The sequence below is a fragment of the Nicrophorus vespilloides genome, unplaced genomic scaffold, assembly GCF_001412225.1.
Source record: "Nicrophorus vespilloides isolate i.1.1-1 unplaced genomic scaffold, Nicve_v1.0, whole genome shotgun sequence".
Classification (NCBI taxonomy): domain Eukaryota; kingdom Metazoa; phylum Arthropoda; class Insecta; order Coleoptera; family Silphidae; genus Nicrophorus; species Nicrophorus vespilloides.
The window spans coordinates 272-21,665 of record NW_017096121.1 but is presented as its reverse complement, the minus strand read 5'-3'; the positions used below and the strand labels follow the sequence as shown (position 1 = coordinate 21,665).

General features: G+C 28.4%; 1 protein-coding gene across 1 annotated transcript; it reads right to left on the bottom strand.

Moving 5' to 3' along the window:
- Nucleotides 1-298: 298 nt before the first annotated feature.
- On the bottom strand, nt 299-20,918 carry LOC108569705 (gonadotropin-releasing hormone II receptor-like; the record flags this gene model as incomplete). The annotated part of the gene is made up of 5 exons (XM_017931365.1): nt 20,864-20,918; nt 20,672-20,798; nt 20,203-20,281; nt 19,805-20,032; nt 299-503 (listed from the first exon to the last, which is right to left on the bottom strand). Coding segments are annotated over exons 1-5 (694 nt in total), but the record flags the coding sequence as incomplete, so codon positions are not given.
- Between the last annotated feature and the right edge of the window lie 476 nt (nt 20,919-21,394).

Below are 21,394 nucleotides of genomic sequence, written 5' to 3'. Positions count from 1 at the left end.
GTTTCCTCACTTGAATATTTCACGAGGAAAGTCTGAAAACTGGATTTTCGGGCTTACACCCTTCGGACGTTTACTTTCCTTTCTTTTCCGGCCAATTCAAATTCAACACACACACTTTTCATACAACTTTACCTACATCGAAAAAAAAGTAGTTTAATAATGCAAATCGCAATTACGTGAAAAACTCTACACTTAATATTAAATTGTAATACATTTTCATAATGTATTAACTTTTATAAATTTTGACTCGCAGTAAAAAATAACTAATTCTGAGTTTATTGTATTTAAATTTACGCACCTGCAGATTCCTTGGATTTACTGGATATTTCCCACATGATAGCAGAATACGCTCCAACGATGACCATCAACGGTATAAAGTACATGGCCAAAACGCAGAAGAGATTGTACGCGATTTCGTGATTTCTGGAGACGAAGAATCCGAAGGTTACGCATTGGAAAAACGCCGGGTAGTTCGGATGAGGTGACAGATGGAATACGACGCTCTGAAAGTTGAAAAGATAAAACAGCAAATTAATTAACCAATTCACTCTTTTGAACGCTGAATATTTGAATATAAATTATGTAATAATCATTAGGACAGACGTGATTATATGATCGAAATTGAATTCGTCTATTTCAATCGTTTATAATTGCCATTGTTTCATCTAGGTATTAATTTATAATTGATTTCTAATTAAAACATTACAAATTAATCAAAATTTCTTAAAGACGACAAAAGGCTCCAATTATTTATAGAATTGTATAACTATTGTAACAAATCTAAAATAATAGTTAATTATTAACTTTCATATATTTTTGTCTATAATTATTACAACAAGAAATGTAAACATTTTTTTTTATTAAAATTAAGATATTTTTTGCAGCAAATGTTGTTTGGGTTATGTGGTTTTCATAAAATATTTAAGTCTCACCCAATGAAAATGCGAAAGCACTTACCAAGTTCAATTTCAACTAACTAATGTGCGAATTTCCACTTATCCACATGGGAATTCTTCCGAGAAGTTATTAAATTACATATTTATTTATTTTTCTTTGCTAGAGATATAAAGTGCAATAGTTACTTTCTGTATAATTTTATTTAACGTTTTAGTTTAGAAGAAAAAAAATCTATATTTGATGCAATGTCTTCACGTTTTCTCGAATTACTCGAGAACCATGCATGATAATTAGAAGTGTTAATACTCTAATTAAAGACAAATATACTGGCTATAATTTAAGTGCACTAGTAGATTTGTGGCTATTGGTGTTTAAAAGACAGTCAAAATTGAAAAAGTAATGCAGTACCTTCACGTTTTATGGTATTACTTGAAAACTACTTATGCTAAATATAATTAAGAGTACTCCAATTAAAGCTAAATTCACAGGTTTTAATTTGAATATACTGGTAGATTTACATTCGTTGTGGTTTGCGTATAATCAGCTATCGAAATAAATAAAAAAAAATGTTAATGCATTCGCGTTTGATGGTTTTACTAGACAATCACGTATATCAATTACAAATATGAATATTCTAATGAAAGCCAAATTTTCAAGCTTTAATTAGTGTATATTATAAATTCTATATGTTTCATAGTCTTCGTGAAATATGGTGAAATATCAAATTTAAAAATTATTTTGTATGTATCGAAATATAGTAAATGTTGATTATAACGAGTATAGCAGTACTGGAACTTATTGCATTTTCTGTAAATATTCGTATTGTATTTACCACAGTAAATCTGATACAAATCGTAATATGAGAAAATGCAATTTTATGAACGTAAATAACTTTCGAATAACAATATCTTGAAACAAACGTGTTTTTGCTAACGAAATCCAATTTGGTTGAAAGCCAATCTAGTTTCGAGCCCAATTTCCGGAAATGCACAAACTACATTACGCGAAAGATTATATATTCAGATAGATTTAATATTTTTTGTTGCTGTTGTTTCATTCAGTAATATGAATCGAAGATATTTGTTTTGAATTTCTGCATTCGAGAGAAATGCTTTTCTTTAGTGTAATATATTGATTATTGAGTTAAATTTCAATTTAATTATATTTCTTTGTTAATCATACAGATTTGAGTATCTATTTAGGATTAAATTTTAACTAGAAGTATATAATTGTTGAGTTATGATTTCATATATAATTATAGAAGAATTATTCAAAATTCGGTTAAATTATTAATCAAAATAGTTGTAGTTTTTTTGGTAATATGGAAATGCTTTTGTAAAACGTTAAATTATTGTTTTTTTTTTTTGAACTTATGTTACAAGTAAATATCTTTGTCAAAGTTAAATTAATAAGTTATGTTGTATAAACAAATTTGTTAGTTTGTATTAATAATGAAAGATTTTGATATTCGAGTAGATTTACCTGAATTCTCTTCATTACGTTAACGATACCAATCGGAGTATTTGCTTAGGATTTGAATTTCTGCAAAATTAGGAAATTTGTATCAATAATTTCAGAATTATTTCAATAACTTTTCTTTTATAGAATTTTTCATATTAATAAAAATTGAGTTTAAATCAGTACATTTTTAATCATTTTCAATGGAAACGTACAATAGTTTTCTTCATTTAATATGTTTCGTCATATTTCAGTGAAAAGAATTTTTTGCTGCGAAAATATAATTATGATTGTAAGAACTATTTCGTCTTTGGATTAATTGGAAAAAATTACGCAATCTGCTTTTAATTACTTTGGAGGCGCGCATGTTCTTAATTCTCTAGCAGAGATGAGTTTTTAATTACTCCGCATACCATAATAATTTTACTTTAATCCATATTTTTTATTAATATTTTTTTATTATTTCTTTTGTTAGAGAATTAATCTTTTAATTATTCATTATTTCTATCAACTTTCCTAAAATTATTCGTTTTCATCAAATTATTATTTTCTTTCTATTATTTTTCTTTAAATTCTTCAATTTTGTCAAGATCTTTCTTAAAATTGTTGGTTTTGCCATCATATTTGTTAAATTATACGTGTTTTTTTAATATTTCTTCAATTTATTCGTATTTCCATTAGTTTTTCCTTTATTTCTTTGATTTTGTATAGATTTCTTTGAATAATTTATAAATAATAAAGTCTTCTTTTGAATTATACATTTTTCTATGATTTTTATGAAAATTATTCAATTTGTTCAAGTTTTCTATAAATAAATTGTCTTGATATAATTTTTGTTAAAATTGTTTGTTTTTCCATATTTTTTTTTAAATTACTTGTGTTTTTATTATAATTCTTCAATTTATTCGTTTATCCATTAATTTTTACTTGAATTTTTATTAAATTATTCGATTTTCTATAGATTTCATTGAAATAATGTAAATTTTTCTTTTTTCCATTAATTTTTCTTCAAATTCGTTTTAATCTTTCAATTAGTTGTTTTGTCAATATTTTTCATTAAATTCTTCAATTTACCAAGGTTTTGCTATATTTTTTTGTTAAATTATGCGTTTCTTTTATATTTCCTCAATTTATTCGTTTCTCCATTAGTTTTTCGTTTTGGTAAAGTTTTCATTGCAGGATTTGTAAATAATGTAAATTTTTCGTTAAATTATTTTTTTTTCTATGATTTCTCTAAAAATTGTTTGATTTATCTTTAGTATTCTATGAATTAATTGATTTGACCTAACTCTTGTTTAATTTGTTTGTTTCTCCATAATTTTTATTAAACTAAATGTATTTTTTGTTATATTTCTTCAATTTATTCGTTTTTTCTTTAATTCTTCGTTTTGGTATAGTTTTCATTGAATTATTTGTAAATAATGGAAAGTTTTCTTTTGAATTATTCATTTTTCTATGATTTTTCTGAAAATTGTTCAATTTGTCATCAATTAGATCAAAATAAATCTAATTCTTGTTTAAATTGTTTATTTTGTCATAGCTTTTATTTGAATTATTCTCTTTTCAAAATTGCTTTTTCTTCAAATTACCTGATTAATTATCATTACTTTTCATTGAATTTTTAATATTTCAGGTACTTGTGAATTTTTCTGTAAAAATTTTGAAATTATCTTTCTTTAAATTATCCAATTTTTCGTGACATTATTGTTTTTGTATGCAATAAATTTTCTTTGAATTATTCATTTTTCCACTAGTTTTTCTCGTCGATTATTTGAAATTTTTTCAGATGGGCGTTGGCTCTGCAATAATTACGAAGATCACGTTTCATTTCTCTTCGTATAGAACAGGAACAGGAGGATCCATATCAAAAGCAATAAGTCTATGTCCTTGCATTGGAATTGGAGGCAGGAAGAGGCGCGCCAGAACCCGTTCGAAAATACGATTAATTGAATTTCCTTCTTCCCCCGTGCAACTGATTACATCGATTTTCATATACGTTTTTTTTTTAATATAAACGCTCGACGCGAATTCCATTAATTTTAAGCTCGTCGAAAATTAATAACAAGCTCAAAAACACAACAACGACAACAACAAAAAAGGAGTGAACGTTGACACTGATTGCATCAACGAACAATTCTGTTTGTTTTACAAATCCGAAATTATTAATGTAATCAGCGAAAGACTTATTCGGTAAACGAGGCCTGCTCTTAATGGGGTTGTTTTTATGGTCCCTCTTTCAACCCTTAGAGAGAGAGTGTTTTTGGGTGGCGAGAAATAAAATGATACGAATCTATGGATTAAGAGAGAGAGAAGGACGGAAACGAAAGCGTTTGATTATGTCATTGTTATAAGCACTTTCCTCCACACACGAATTGAGCCATCATGTACACTCATATGTGAGAATGCTCTCGTGTGTGCAATCGAAATAGTTGTAACAATTAAACTTTGCAGGCAATTCGGACTTTTACAGATCCTTTTATTGTTTCAGGATAATTGCTGTATGCTAATAGCTATAGAGTTTCCTTCAATGTTCGTGGAACAATTTGAATGCTGTGCGCGCTTCTGCAGGTCGGTATTATAAAGTAATAAAACGCAAATACAAACTTCTCGATCAAAATCCCTATCTGTTCCCGTTTCAATTTCGTATTCTACGGTAAATATTGGAATTCTTTTCTGCGTTTATGTGATCTAGACTTTATTAGAAACGTTACAATGAAATTTTCCACTGCGATCACCTGCAATTCAAACACGAACGAAGATACATATACCCTTTTTTTTTCATATTTCAGATGATTCAACCAATATTTATTTATGTTCGAGTCGATAGGGCGATTAATAGCCGATTGGTTAAGTCGCCTTACCCACGAGCTAGTGGGCGCAGGTTCAAATCCTGGTCAAGCCAGGCCCTTTGTGTTGTATAATAACAGTGTGAAGGATAGCAGTAGATTCACAATCAAAGGACATAGTGGAATCATAATGAAAAATTTTCATGAAACAATATATTTTCTTGAAATCTAAAGTTCAGTTGATAACAATTAAAAACAGCAAAGGGTGAAAGCCGTATTTAGAGGCCGAAGATATCGAAATGTTAGAGAAGAGTTGGAATGAATGTATCACTCTTGAAGTCGAATATTGCTCAAAAGTTGTTGTTTTATTGGTCATTCTACAAACGTATTGAAATCATTTATTTTTATATTAAGGTGAATCCGGACTGATCGAACCTGGACTGTGCAAAGCACATCTGTAATTATAATAAATTTAGATTTAGTCTACTTTTTATACATCTTTGAATGAATACGAACAGTTACGGATTGATGAAACCTCTAAAAATTTGTATAAGTCTGGTGGTAAAAGGAACGTGAACCTTATTAAAATCAAGAACACTATGTTTCTGCGTCGTTGAACAAAACAAAACTGGAGCTCGATGTTGGCAGCAGAAAGCTAATTTCATTTAGTTTATATATATATAAAAGGCGCAATATTCTTTGTCAAAGATGCCGAGGAATAAAGTAAAAAAACGGGAGGAGAATCTAAATGTTGCCATTAAATAGTCTCTTTGTAATTGTACAGACTACACCGACTTCTTTATTTGAAATGAAATATTAATGGAAATCTTCTACATTAAGTTAAATACTACAATTGAATTAATAACTTTGTGAATCAAATTTTTCTGTCATTCATTTTTTTCAAGTAAATTCGTTCGTTTCGTATAGTAAAAAATTCAATGTTTTTTTTTACTGCTCGACAGATTAACTTTTTAATTAAACATCTTTGTATTAATAATAAAATAACAGAAAAGAAAGTATAAAATTTGAAAGAAATATTCAAATTTTCTTCTATAAATACATACATTTATTCACAGTTCATCTCTAAAACATGAAAGATTGATTATAATCATTATCTTTTATTTGAAAAAAAAAATATCTATAAAATATTACATAAATATTCTACGATTTTCTTAAATTTAATTTAAATTCTAATTAATTTTATAAATGTTGTTCAGCTTATTGAATCTTATTCTATTCTAATACAATTTTTCTTCAATAGATACATGTAAAATTTGATAATTTTTAAAATTTCATTAATAAATATTCATATTTATTCATAATTCGTCGCTGAAATATAAATTATTAATCATATAATAATTATTATCTTTTTATATAATTTTTTTTTTAAACTTTATTTCAAAGTCTACGAATATCTTATAAATAATTGAATATAATGTTGTTCATCTCAATGAATCTCAGCTGTTTATTTTCAGAAACTTTTCAATGAAACTAAAAATTATCGAAATAATCATTATTTCCAAGTGAAAACACTTACTTTGATAATTGTTCGCAATATTTCCAATTAAAAATTCCTCTCAAATATTTCGAATCCGTCGCGTAGGAACTCATTATTTCCGGTTTCCTTAACAACCGGAAACATCTTTTCATCGCGCACTAAAATCCTTTCAAACCGATTTGAAATACGCCATTCAATAAAAATAAACACATAAAAATGCAAAAAAAAAACAACATTTCAATATTTACACAAATCAATTGCAAATTCTGATAGCACATACAAGCATGTAAATTTCAATTTGATAAAATATGAAAGTAATTGGAATAGTTTTTCACATATTTTCAAATTCATCAATGAAACTTTATAAATAAATATGGTTTTATGTACAATAAAATAAAAGAAATAAATGGGATATTTTGATATAAAGAGTGTCCCAAAATTAACACAAGATTTGAATTTGCCGCCATTTGTGCAGTAAAGTGTCAAATTGTTTTTTTTTTGGGGTTACCAGCCATTTCATCGCACACTAAAATCCTTTTAAGCCGATTTGAAATCCGCCATTCAATCAAAATAAACACATAAAAATGCAGAAAAAAACAACATTTCAATATTTGCACAAATCAAAACTCACCAATTGCAAATTCTGATAGCACATACAAACATGTAAATTTCAATTTGATAAAATATGAAAGTAATTGGAATAGTTTTTCACATATTTTCAAATTCATCAATGAAACTTTATAAATAAATATGGTTTTATGTACAATAAAATAAAAGAAAAAAATGGGATATTTTGATACAATTAACGCAAGATTTGAATTTGCCGCCATTTCTGCAGTAAAGTGTCAAATTGTTTTTTTTTGGGGTTGCCAGCCATTTCATCGCACACTAAAATCCTTTTAAACCGATTTGAAATACGCCATTCAATAAAAATAAACACATAAAAATGCAGAAAAAACAACATTTCAATATTTACACAAATCAAAACTCACCAATTGCAAATTCTGATAGCACATACAAACATGTAAATTTCAATTTGATAAAATATGAAAGTAACTGGAATAGTTTTTCACATATTTTCAAATTTATCAATGAAACTTTATAAATAAATATGGTTTTATGTACAATAAAATAAAAGAAAGAAATGGGATATTTTGATATAAAGGCTGTCCCACAATTAACGCAAGATTTGAATTTGCCGCCATTTGTGCAGTAAAGTGTCAAATTGTTTTTTTTGGGGGGTTGCCAACACTTTATTGCACAAATGGCGGCAAATACAAATGTTGCGTTAATTTTGGGACACCCTTCATATATATAAAGTAACTGAAATGAGTTTTGTTGTTTTACGTGAAAAATAAAGGATTGTAATCGTTTATTTATTTTATATTATGTTTGTTTGTAACGCAATTTATTTTTTTCCATTTGCTTATGTATACAAAAAGGTTTATTTTAATATTTTTTTTTATTTTCATTAAAATTTACATCATTAAAAAGTGATGAACAAAAAAATGGAGATTTTTTCAGGACTTTACACCAACTTTGGGGGACGTTGTTTGAAGGTTGGTACTTCCTAAAAATCATATGGATTTTTCGATAAAGGCGCTATCTATATGTCATCCTACAAATTTATTGAGTGATGTCTTACATTTTTTTTATACATAAAGTATCTTTTTGTGATGATTATTTTTCTTTTTATTTATTTCCTCGATTAGTCCGGTTTCGAAGTTTATTGGATTAAAATATGGAAAAATAGAAAATTGCTTACTTACTATGATTTTTGAAAATAAAATTGTTTTAAATTGTAATAGAATTAATTTAGAAAGTTTTCATTATAATATATTTTACTATTTTGATGTAAACTTTGAATGAAAACTTATTGCAAAAATCGAAGTTTGATGAATTGCAATTTTTGTGAATGCATTCTGATGGTCATGAATTGAGTATTGAAATGCTCGTTGGAATCTGCTTCGGATCGATGCGAGGAGTGTTTTGGAGGAAACGAGGATATCCATCGAGGATGAGGCCTTTTCTACTGCCCTGCATTTCGCCAATTGAAGAATTTATCAACTTGAGGTACTTTTATGGCACGATAATGGGGTTCTTCGAAGTTTAGAGAATAAATGTATAATTCATTTTTATTTATAAATTCAACAAAAATTCTCTCTCTCTTTTTGCAATTCTCGAAAAGTTTAATGGCCAATTATTGAATTAACTTAAACTAGATACGTATTGAATTCAATGAATTTCACTGAAACTTATATGTTCCAAACTTTATATTCCGTAATTACATTTTTTTAGCACATTTATGTTCGTTTTGCACAAAAAATTAATCGATTTTCACATTCCACAACAAATCGATCGAAAATATTCAAAGTTTAATTATTGTTGTTCATAAAATTCTAATAATTTTACTAAGAAAATGAAACAAATAAGAATTTGCATTAATGCATTAAACAATATCAAAAACTTGATTAAATACATTTCTTGGTAATTTTTCTAATAAATAAATGTTTTATTGAAATTAAAAAAAAAATTCTTGATTTTTTTATTAATTTCAGAACTTTATTACATAGATTTCGGCACTGCAATAGTTCTATTTTAGGCAAATTAACGTATTTCAATTTATAATAAAAATATTGTTTAAATAAATCTAGTTAAACAATTTTTTTTATTGGTATGTTTCGTTATATAAATATAAAATTATTACTGAAGGGTTAATGTCTTATATTGATTAATACGCGATGTATAAATAACCAAGGTAACTAAAGAATAAAATACGATTGTTCACCTTTTTCTTCATTGATAATATCTACATTATTCTTTCTTTTGTGTCTAATACAGAAATTGCGTGATATTTGAAATAATCTAGTGCAGACTATTACTTTAACCAAATGTGTAAAAAGTAGCGTCTTGGGTCTCGTTTTATCCAATCTACAAGCATAAGAGAATCTCTAAAGACAAATAATATGAAAATTGACGATATTTACTGGAAATGTACCAATATTAACACTTAAGATACCAAAGGAGGTTAATTTGACCTCTCGAACTTTGGCGTTCAATTTCTCTAAGATATCATTATCACTTCGCTATTAACTTTTATGCAACTAAGGGCGACTAAAAGCCGAATGGTTAAGTCGCCCTACTCACGATTCCGTGGGCGCCGGTTCGAATCCTGGTCAAGCCAGGCCCTTTATTAGCCTTCTCGGTGCTTGCAGCAATAGAGCCATCGTTCATCACAGATGGACAGTGAAATGAATGATGTTCATCAGCATATGGAACTTCACCCAAGTCGATGGACAATGATAGTGTTAAGGATAGCATTAGATACAGAGACAAAGGGAATAGTGGAATCGCAAAGCATCAATATACTACTGAAGTTAACCTACAAGACGACAGCCAACCAACAAATTACAGAAAGAATATAATGGTAAAAAGTTGCATTGCATGTAGAAGACTTTACTGCTGCTAATAGGTCAGTTTCATATGAAATAAAAGAAGAAAGTATCAGAATATACTAAATAATATAAAAAAAAAGTTAAATTGTGTATTAAAATGATATTGTAATACAAAGATTAAAAGTATAGAAATGAAAGGACAATGTGTTAAATTTTAATAAAATCGTATAAAGTTCGGCTAGAAACGAAAAAGTAACGGCATTATGGAACTGCCTTTGTGAACGTGGGGTGTGCAATAAAAAACAAATTGTATAAAGTGGCTCTCAACTTTTCGCGAAAGTAATTATTTTGTCTTTTGAAGATATATTTTTTGTTTCATCTCATTAAGTCCATTTCTGCAGACCGATGAACGTGACAGAAATACCAATAATCTGATGCTTCACAGTTTCAATTACTTCAGTTTTTTTTTATTTCATTTCAACTTAGTTTATATTATATTTTATATATAGTTATAGCTTAAAGTAAAAAAAAAAATCAATTTATCACAATTTTTTTTATGAAATTATTGCCATTTTGCTATACATTATATCAATTCATTTATAATATGTTTACGTAGTTTTGGACTTGTTTTACATACATTTATAATATTATACAATCCATGATTAATGTAGAAAGCTAAAATGTATAGATTTAGTTGAGTGTATAAACGTATTATTAGATTACATACGAATTATATAATTAATCACAGCAGTGCACAGCATAAATCAAATCAAAACTATTACAGATTTAATCAATTTATTGAATAATTCACTATTACCAAAGTTTCCCTTTATTATTAATACTCACAATATTCACAAAGAAGAAAATATTATCCTTTATTTTATTCTCACAACGTAAAAGTATTTCAAACAAAAGCAACGAAATTCTAAAGAAAATTATTCACAGAAATTTATATAATGTTTGCATATACATAATAATAGGATAAAGCAGACTAATTAATTAACTAATTAAAAGGATTATATACAATTACATGCGCGTATCTATTTCTTAATAATTGACAATGCAAATTACGCGGTGCACCGCAATGAATCATAGTTAATATCAGGTAAGCTATAAATCCTATTATAATAATCGTTCATGACGTGTATTCCATGTGAAACGATGAGATTTATTATCATTTACTTATGTTATTACGGATATACAAAAGAAAATGTTCGTTTTTGCAACACTGTTAAAATTCACCTTAAACTGACAGTTGAAAAGATTACCAGTGATTATCGAAGTGTGGATCGCGACCTCCCAGGGAGACCAAAAAGTTTGAGAATCACAGCTCTAAAGGAAGCTAAAAGTAACATCTTTAAAATGACTGAAGAAAAAAATCATAAAATTGACAGAAGTCTTTCAAAACTTACTTTCTTGCCAACCTAATATTATAATGTAATTAATACTTATAGAATGTTAATTATATTTATAGAAATTAATTTTCGATCGTTTCGTAATTATCGTAAAGTTCGTTTTCTAGGCACAAGGATTCTTCTAAATCTCAAGGAACTTACGGAAAATGGGATTAAAAGTTTATGTTATAACTAGACTTGATGTAGTTATCTAACATATAAAAAACTTTATATATATTTATATATATTTAATTCTGCAAACTTCAGATAATATATTTTGGGTCTGATTGTATACAATCTACAAGCATAGGAGATACTCTAAAGACAAATAACACGAAAATTGACGATATTTGCTAGAAATAAACCAATATTAACACTAAAGGTACCAACGGGGGTTAATTTGACTTCTCGAAGTTTGGTATTCAATAATTAAGTTAATTATACTTATAGAAAGTAATTTAAACGTTTTATTGACACAATAATTCATCTAAATCTCAAGGAGTTTACGGAAAATTGGCTTAAAAGTTTATCTTGTAACAATATTTTATGTATTTTTCTAACATATAAGAAACTTTAAACAATTCTGAAAACTTTAGAAAATATGGTTTTGTCTGTTTTAATAATATTAACATTGCAGACTATTTCTTTAACTAAATGTGTAAAAAAGTAGCGTTTTGGGTCGCATTTTATACAATCTACATTGCAGAGGAGAAACTCTAAAGACAAATAACACGAAAATTGACAATATTTGCTAAAAATATACCAATATTAACACTAATGTACAATAATTAAGTTAATTATACTTATAGAAAGTAATTTGAACGTTTTATAAACAAAATAATTCATCTAAATCTATGAGTTTACTGAAAATGGGCTTAAAAATTTATCTTGTAACAAGATTTGATGTATTTTTCTAACATATAAGAAACTTTAAGCAATTCTGCAAACTTTAGAAAATATGTTTCGTCTGTTTTAATAATATTAAGATTACAGACTATTACTTTAACTAAATGTATAAAAAAGTAGTGTCTTGGGTGTCATTTTATACAATCTACAAGTATAGGAGAAACTCTAAAGACAAAGAACAAGAAAATTGATGATATTTGCTGGAAATATACCAATATTAAAACTAAAGATACCAAAGGGGGTTAATTTGACCTTTCGAACTTTGGTGTACAATAATTAAGTTAATTATACTTATACAAAATAATTTGAACGTTTTCTAGGCACAATAATTCTTCTACATCTCAAGGAGTTTACGCAAAATGAGTTTAAAAGTTTATCTTGTAACGAGATTTGATGTATTTATCTAAGATATAAAAAACCTGAAGCATTTTTTGACCTCTCGAAATTTGGTGTACAATAATTAAAATAATTATACTTATAGAAAGTAATTTGAACGGTTTCTCGGCACAATAATTCATCTCAATTACAAGGAGTTTACGGAAAATGGGCTTAAAACTTTATATTGTAACAAGATTTGATGTAATTATCTAACTTACAAGAAACTTTCTGCAAACTTTAGATAATATGTTTTGTCTGTTTCAACAATATTAATATCTACGTCTATAGTTTGATGTAGAGTTTGCATCGATTTAGATTGAAACATCTTGTTTGTATTTTCAGTTTCACATTATGCGGTTTTTCCTCTATTCCGTGGTATTTGAATAGCGCCACGACTCCGAATAGTTCACACAGCATGTTCAGCATTGTCGGAATCCCGTTCGTCGTATGCAAAGTTTACTCGAACATCGTGTCTCCACGAAATGCACCCCATCATCCAATACTTACAAAACAAATGCAAATTTTGCATACTGCATACTCATCTCACACCTCACCACATTCTACACTACACTACACCTAGTTTCTACGTTGTATTATGAAGTTAGCAACGTGAAATTTAATTATTTCAATTAGTTAACACTGCGAATTCAATTGACTTTAAAAATTACCACACAAAATTATTATTTTTTTATAAAATAAAGTCAAGTTTGCTTATTTTTATGCGGTTTCAAATTCTTCAATTAGTCCGGTTTCAAACTGTGCGAGGTATTCAAAACAATTTGTTATTTTATCTGTTCACCATTATAACTACAAAATTTTCTATTTATATTATATAAAACACGTTTGATAATATATCTTTTTCATCATTAAAATAATTTTTTTTTGTATAAATAAATTACATAAATTTTACCTTTAGAATATGTTTTTTTTATTTGGTGAATTGTTTAGAGTATAAAACCCTTATGTAATATATAGTTTGTGATTTATTACGTTGAAACATTGATTCCTGACGCGAATAAATGATACTTTTATACGAGTTACATCATGAACTCGTGCAGCGTGAAAACGCGTTTTCTTATAGTTTCGATTTTATATCTACAATGCTCGTTACTTTCAATCCTTTCACGTGTCATTTGATCGTCAAAGAGTTATACTTTCTTTGCCACGTTTTTTTTATTACATAAATTTTAGACTCTTTCATAGTTGGAAGAATTTAATGAAGATGTTTATAATTAATAGCATCAATTATTAAATGACTTAAACTTAATGAGAAAATAAATGGAAAGATATTAATTACATGTTTAAGTTACGACAGATTTACTTAAAATTAATTTAGTTAATTAGATCCAATGAAAAATGGAAAATAAATAATTTAATTAACTTTTTTGGTAAAAAAAGGGTTTACAATTATAAAATTTAGTTACAATTTATTTATTTATAAACGACTTCGATCAATCCGGATTCACCATAGTACGGTATTATAGAATTTTTATATATTTTTAGATAAATTTAAAAAAAATTGTTATTAATTAGTATTTTTATGGTTTTATTTTAGAATATTATGATTAATACATTGATCATTTGAAAAAAATAAGAAATTCTTAATATCTTATGTAATTTGTTTCTAAAATTTATTAAAAACTATATAAATTTTCATTTATTACAAATAAATTCAAGATTAATTCAATAATATTACATATTACATATATTTGACTTTATTTAATGAAACTTCCTCGTTTGCAATTTTTAATATCTTATGTAATTTGTTTCTAAAAATGTATTAAAAACTATATAAATTTTCATTTATTACAAATAAATTCAAGATCAATTCAATAATATTACATATTACATAAATTTGACTTTATTGAATGAAACTTCCTCGTTGCAAGTTCTTTTTTTTTATATTTTGAATACAAAACCGTTTGATGCTGGGGGAAACGCCCTTTTGCACGCTCGAAATACATTCAAAAAGGTGAATCCAGTGAAATGATTTCCATGCTTTTCCTCTAAAAGGAGAAGATCTGAACACATATATGGTTGTACTAATGTAGTCGCATGCACGTGACGGGTGATTTAAGGGCTCGAAAAGGGTCTTAACGCATTCATATTCAGTTAGCAAAGCCGGGAAGAGGCTCCATAACTAGAACCTAAATAACGACCTTAAAATAATCTAATAATAACAATTTCCTTGCAACTGATGATCTAATTAATTTATTGATTATACTTCGAATTCGCACATTAACTAAATCTAATTACAATGTCTCAACTTTGTAGTAAAATTTACATAAACTGTTCGAATCATCTTAACATCTTTTCAACTCCGCTATCTTTTAATGAAGATTCCTGCACTCGTATCGCTTAATGTAATCATAAAGTGAAACGCACACCTTCTGGCAAAATTGATCCTTTGATCTCTTCACGTGCAGAAAACGCTGCTCCAGATATTACTCAACAATTAACCGCATAACGGATAACAGACGTCGCAATTTGCATAGAACGAAGTACGCTTGAGAGTTTCAATTTTGTGCAAACTTCATTTCTGCAGTGAGAAAGCAAAGAAGATTTGTAACGAGAAATCGCTTGTATCAAGAAAAAAAACCTTAAGTTTATCAGCGAATAAACGCAGGCTAATCGATTTCCAATCAAGCGCGCTAATAAATATGCACAGCGAGTTTTCTTCGGCAAAATATGATTTGAATTTTTTTTTGATTTGTCGAGCTCGGATTCGTGTAATAATTAAGTGAGCTATTCCGTTGCAATGTAAACGGAATACTGCTGCAGTTTTAGAATTACATTACTTCTTATAGATTTATTTTGCTACAGCGAGGAAATCCTTCGATTCGATCAAACATTCATGTTTCCATACATTTTATTATGTTAGTGGCTAAGCTGTAACATTTTTTTTTTATATCGAACTAGATGCACGTTACATATTTATATATGGAATTATACAGTTCAAATGGATGTTATTTTATCGTTATTACAGTAATAACAAATAAAAAAATTGTGAACGTAAATAACACAATAGTAAATATTTGCTTTACTCAATTGCTGAATACAGTTTTTTTTTCTCTAATAATAACATTTTTCTGAAACAGTTTTTACATTTGATTGAAATATTAATAATTTGCAGTAAATTGAATTAATATTCTATAAAAATATCTTTCTTCGATCTACTTTTTCATTTGATTAAAATTACTGTATTTTTCAATGTCTAAATACGAAGTCAGAAAATTACTTAACAATTGTTTCGTCTGTTTTAATAATATTAAGATTACAGACTATTACTTTAACTAAATGTATAAAAATAGTAGCGTTTTGGGTCGCATTTTATACAATCTACATTGCATAGGAGAAACTCTAAAGACAAATAACACAAAAATTGACGATATTTGCTGGAAATATACCAATATTAACACTGAAGATACCAAAGAGGGTTAATCTGACCTCTCGAACTTTGGTGAACAATAATTAATTTAATTGTACTTATAGAAAGTAATTTGAACGTTTTCTTGGCACAATAATTCATCTAAATCTCAATGAGTTTACGGAAAATTGGCTTAAAAGTTTATCTTGTAACAAGATTAGATGTATTTATCTAACATATAAGAAATATTAAGCATTTCTGCAACTTTAGATAATATGTTTTTCTGTTTTAATAATATTAATAATAATATTAACATTGCAGACTATTTCTTTAACTGAATGTATAAAAAAGTAGTCTTGGGTCTTATTTTATACAATCTACAAGTATAGGAGAAACTCTAAAGACATTAATATTCTATAAAAATATCTTCGATCTATTTTTTCATTAGAATGGAATTACTGCATTTTTCAATGTCTAAATATGAAGTCAGAAAATTACATAACAATTGTTAGAATGATAATAGAAGCTGCAATATTAAGTTAATTATACTTATAACAAGTAATTTAAACGTTTATAAGTTTATCTTGTAACAAGATTTGATGTATTTATCTAACATTTAAGAAATTTTAAGCATTTCTGCAAAATTTAGATAATATGTTTTTCTGTTTTAATAATATTAACATTGCAGACTATTTCTTTAACTGAATGTATAAAAAAGTAGAGTCTTGGGTATAATTTTATACAATCTACAAGTATAGGAGAAACTCTAAAGACATTCATATTCTATAAAAATATCTTTCTTCGATCTATTTTTTTCATTTGAATTGAATTACTGTATTTTTCAATGTCTAAATACGAAAATTGTCAGAAAATTAGGTAACAATTGTTAGAATGATAATAGAAGCTGCAACTAATCCAACAAACACACAGCGTTAAGCGACGGATTAAGTAGTAGTAGTGCAAACGCTCAAACAGCAGTGTCACATGTTAATACAGTTAGTAAAGCTAATGCAGTTAATACATAAGACTAAAGTTGTTCTTTCTTTATCAAACCAAACTTCCTATCATAACAACAACAAAAACTTTAAATTTTTGTTACAATTGATTTACATTAGTTAATTTTATAAAAAATTATAATAAAAATGTTTCCAACTACTTGCAAAATTTTCATTTAAATACTTAATTGATTAGATTAGAATCATTATCAAAGATTCATGTTTCTATCTATTTTATTTATTTATTTTTGTTTTGTTTGGAGGTATCGATAACTAGAGATCATAAGCCTTTATACGTACATGAATATGCACAAAGTTATATAACATATTAAAATGATCAAACTGGACTGGAGAGTGCAAGACACATTAAAATTGTTAAAAAAGGTCACAAAAGAATGAATAACTTAAATTGGTTAAAATAATATCTAAAAGCAACATATTAAAATGAACAAAGTGGACAGTACAAGACGGACTACTTATTAAAAATGTTAAAATGAACACAAAAGAATAAATAAATAGATATATTTCATTTATATTTGCATCAACATTCATTCAAGAACATAAGAACATAGCTACAGTTCTCCACATTGTGCTGTACCGTCAGCGGAACCCTACAAGTCTCACACATCGGGGGGAATGAGTGAATGAGTCAGGTTTGTGTGACCCAACCTAAGACTGGTCACGGCCACCTGCTCTCTCTCCTCTCAAGGGTCATCGGGCACTTCTTTGACTCAATAGTCATTTTGATCTGACCCAACTTGTTGCTATCCAGCATCTGCCACTAAGATTGCCACTCCATTAGAACACAAAGAGTCACATGGTTCCTAACATCGTCGGGTCTATATAGGACATTTGTCAATTCCTGAAGTACGCTCACATAATAAATGATGTATTGGGAGATTCAGTGTTGTGTCCAACCGTTATTATTATAATTATTATTGTTAATAAAGTGTATTAACGAATTAGAGACATCCACGAAGTCTCTTAGACGCCTTATTATATAAACATATACATAAGCATAAAGGAACCTTCAACGTGAGACCGGTTGTAACATTCCTTCCTATTTTCAACTGAGACGCAGAATAGGCAGTTTCATCCACACCAATTACCGATAAAAACATCGCTCATATTTTCGACTGGGGTACACAGACGCAGAATTGGCAGAATCCGTACAGAAGCAGTGACCTGAAGCGTAGCGTCTTATCAAAACCATACCTTACACCTCAAACTAGAATAAGTATTTGTAATTAGTCTTAGGAAGAACGTTAAATAATCAAGTCGCATCGTATATTTTAATAATAAACCGAAAGTAAAACTCGTTCAATTTATTATTTATCAAACCTAAGGCTCCACGACAGACAACACAAGAAGATATCCCACAGTGTCCAGAAAACCATCACTGGAACACGACACCAGCACAAAACTCCACCGCTCTCCTGATTACGTCCAATTCCGCAGAGAAGACACTAATGGTGGACGGTAACGTCCAGGAGTAGACGGCTGACCCTATTTTATTATGTTAATGGCTAAGTTGCAAAATTTTCACAAGTTTCACGTTACATATTTATAAATGGAACTTTACAGTTCAGATGTATGTTGTTTTATCGTTATTACTATAAACAAAATTTAAATTTAGAGCACTACAGTGTTATATGCAGATTTTTTTATTTAACACTAAAATGTAAATATTTATTTTACCCAAATGCTGATTTTTTTTATAACAAATCCTGATTTCCATATGTTTTATTTAGTAAATTAAAATTTTCTAATAACAACATTTCTCTGAAGCATATTTTGACTTTTTTACATACTTGTCTTCATGAAATTTATAATATTAATAATTGTAATAAATTGAACAATATTTTAGTAATAATTAATAATATTCCATAAAAAATGTCTTTCTTTAATCCACTTTTTCATTTAATTTTCGTTACTAAATGCGTAGCATGAAAATTATTGTAACTAATTGAAGAATAAAAAAAATCAAAGTTAATTGAGTAATTACAATTTTAACATATTAATACTGTTTTATTATAACATTATCCTAATGAAATTTTATATATGATTTTCATTTATTTAAAGTTGTTTTTAAAGTATTTTACTATATTTTCTCCAAGCTTAATGTTTTTGAAAAATTGAAAGAAATTGATTTAATTTAGTTAGTGAATTTTCATATGGATAAAGACAAGACTAATGTAATATATTTATTAAATTTTAAAGACGTTTAAAACCTAAAACGATTCAGTTTTTAACGTTTTCTTTCATTCATTAACTTCAATTGTGAAAAAATTAATACATTGCAAAGTTATTTATTCCAAAGTCTATAATTCGATTATAAATCTTTGTTGGTAAGTATATTATAAATAATATAATTATTATTGTTTTTCATTTTCACTATAGAAAGAAAATAATTGTTGTCGTTAATGATTTAATTATTTTTATATGAGAAAAATACTTGTTTTGTAATCAGTTATAATGTACTGTAATTATTTGTTTTTGTTAGTTAAAATGATTGAATAATATACTTAAGATATAAGAAAGTTACAAGTCGTAAGCTATTCTGCAATTGGCAATAAGATACACGTCTGAGTGCTCTCTGTTTGTGTAAGTTACCTTATTCGCGACACGTGCGTTCTTTGCTTACATAATAGATGACGTAAGGCACTGTGCGTAATGCGAGTGCCCTAATGTAACAACATTACGTTGACGTTGTTCTTCTTTTTATGTTACCTGCGGTATGGAGTAGATAAGGGACATGCTCCAAGCGAAAGCGAGCATGATTTTGCCACGTCTCCTGGCGTCATTTACTTTGAGAGGATGTAGGACCGCAAAATAGCGATCCAGGGATACGCATATGAGCACGTTGCTGCTGAGGTAAAGGCCGAAAGCCCTCAGGAACAGGAATGCCTTGCACGCAAAATTCCCGGCGAGCCATTGCACGGTGATCCTCCAGCCAACCTGAAAGTAGAAGAAGAAACAGATTAGACTATTATAGTGGTAGTAACAGACGCGCGGCGAGAAGAGAATCAAATAGTAATCACAATTCCCCATTTCGTATAGAGAATAAAATAGAAGGATAACCAAAATTGACATCCTTTTTTTCTTTTAAAAGAAAAAATACATTAGACTTGATCATAGACTTGACCGTCGCCGAGTTGGCAGGTGATCAGTTGACCGTCACCGAGCTGTCCCGTACTCTGAATAAGTCTATATCAAATAATAAAAGATAGTGATACTGTCGGTATTATGGTTGTCGGGATTTCGAGATAGACCCATTTATACAAGTAATCACATTTTCCATTTCGCACAAATACAAGGATAACCAAAATTGTCATGCTTTTCTTTTGGTAAAAGAAGAAATACATTAAAATATTATAGCCGCAGTAATAGATGACACACGGCGAAAAGAGAATAAAGTACATGCAAAAGAATATTCAAATGCGGTGGCAATCGAAATCCCGACAACCGGGATTATGGACAGTATCTTTTGTTATTAACAATAAACAAGAACAATTAATAATCTAATTGTATTTTAGAATATTTCTTATTGTTGAGGTTTATTATGAAAAGTGGGCACGCGGCAGCTCAGCGACGGACAAGTCGGCGATAGTCAAGTTATTTTTTTGAGTATCCGTCGCCGACTTGATCGTCGCCGAGTTAGCAGGTGTCCTGTTGACCGTCGCCCACTTATCCGTCGCCGAGCTGTCAAGTACCCTGAATAAGTCTATATCAAATAATAAAAGATAGTGATACTATCGGTATTATGGTTGTCGGGATTTCGATATATACCTGTTTTTTTGATACTGTCGTTGTTATGGTTGTCGGGATTTCGAGATAGACCCATTCATACAAGTAATCACATTTCCCATTTCGCACAAATACTAGGATTACCAAAATTGTCATCCTTTTTTCTTGTAAAAGAAGAAATACATTAGAATATTATAGCCGCAGTAATAGATGACACACGGCGAAAAGAGAATAAAGTACATGCAAAAAGATATTCAAATACGGTGGCAATCGAAATCTCGACAACCTGGATTTTGTTATTAACAACAACAATTAATAATCTAAGTGTATTTTAGAATATTTCTTATTGTCGAGACGACGGACAAATCGGCGATAGTCTTGTCATTTTGTTTGAATATCCATCGCCGACTTGATCGTCGCCGAGTTGGCAGATGTCCACTTGAACGTCGCCAAGTTGGCAGGTATCCTGTTGACCGTCGCCCACTTGTCCGTCGCCGAGCTGTCACGTATCCTGAATAAGTCTATATCAAATAATAAAAGATAGTGATACTATCGGTATTATGGTTGTCGGGA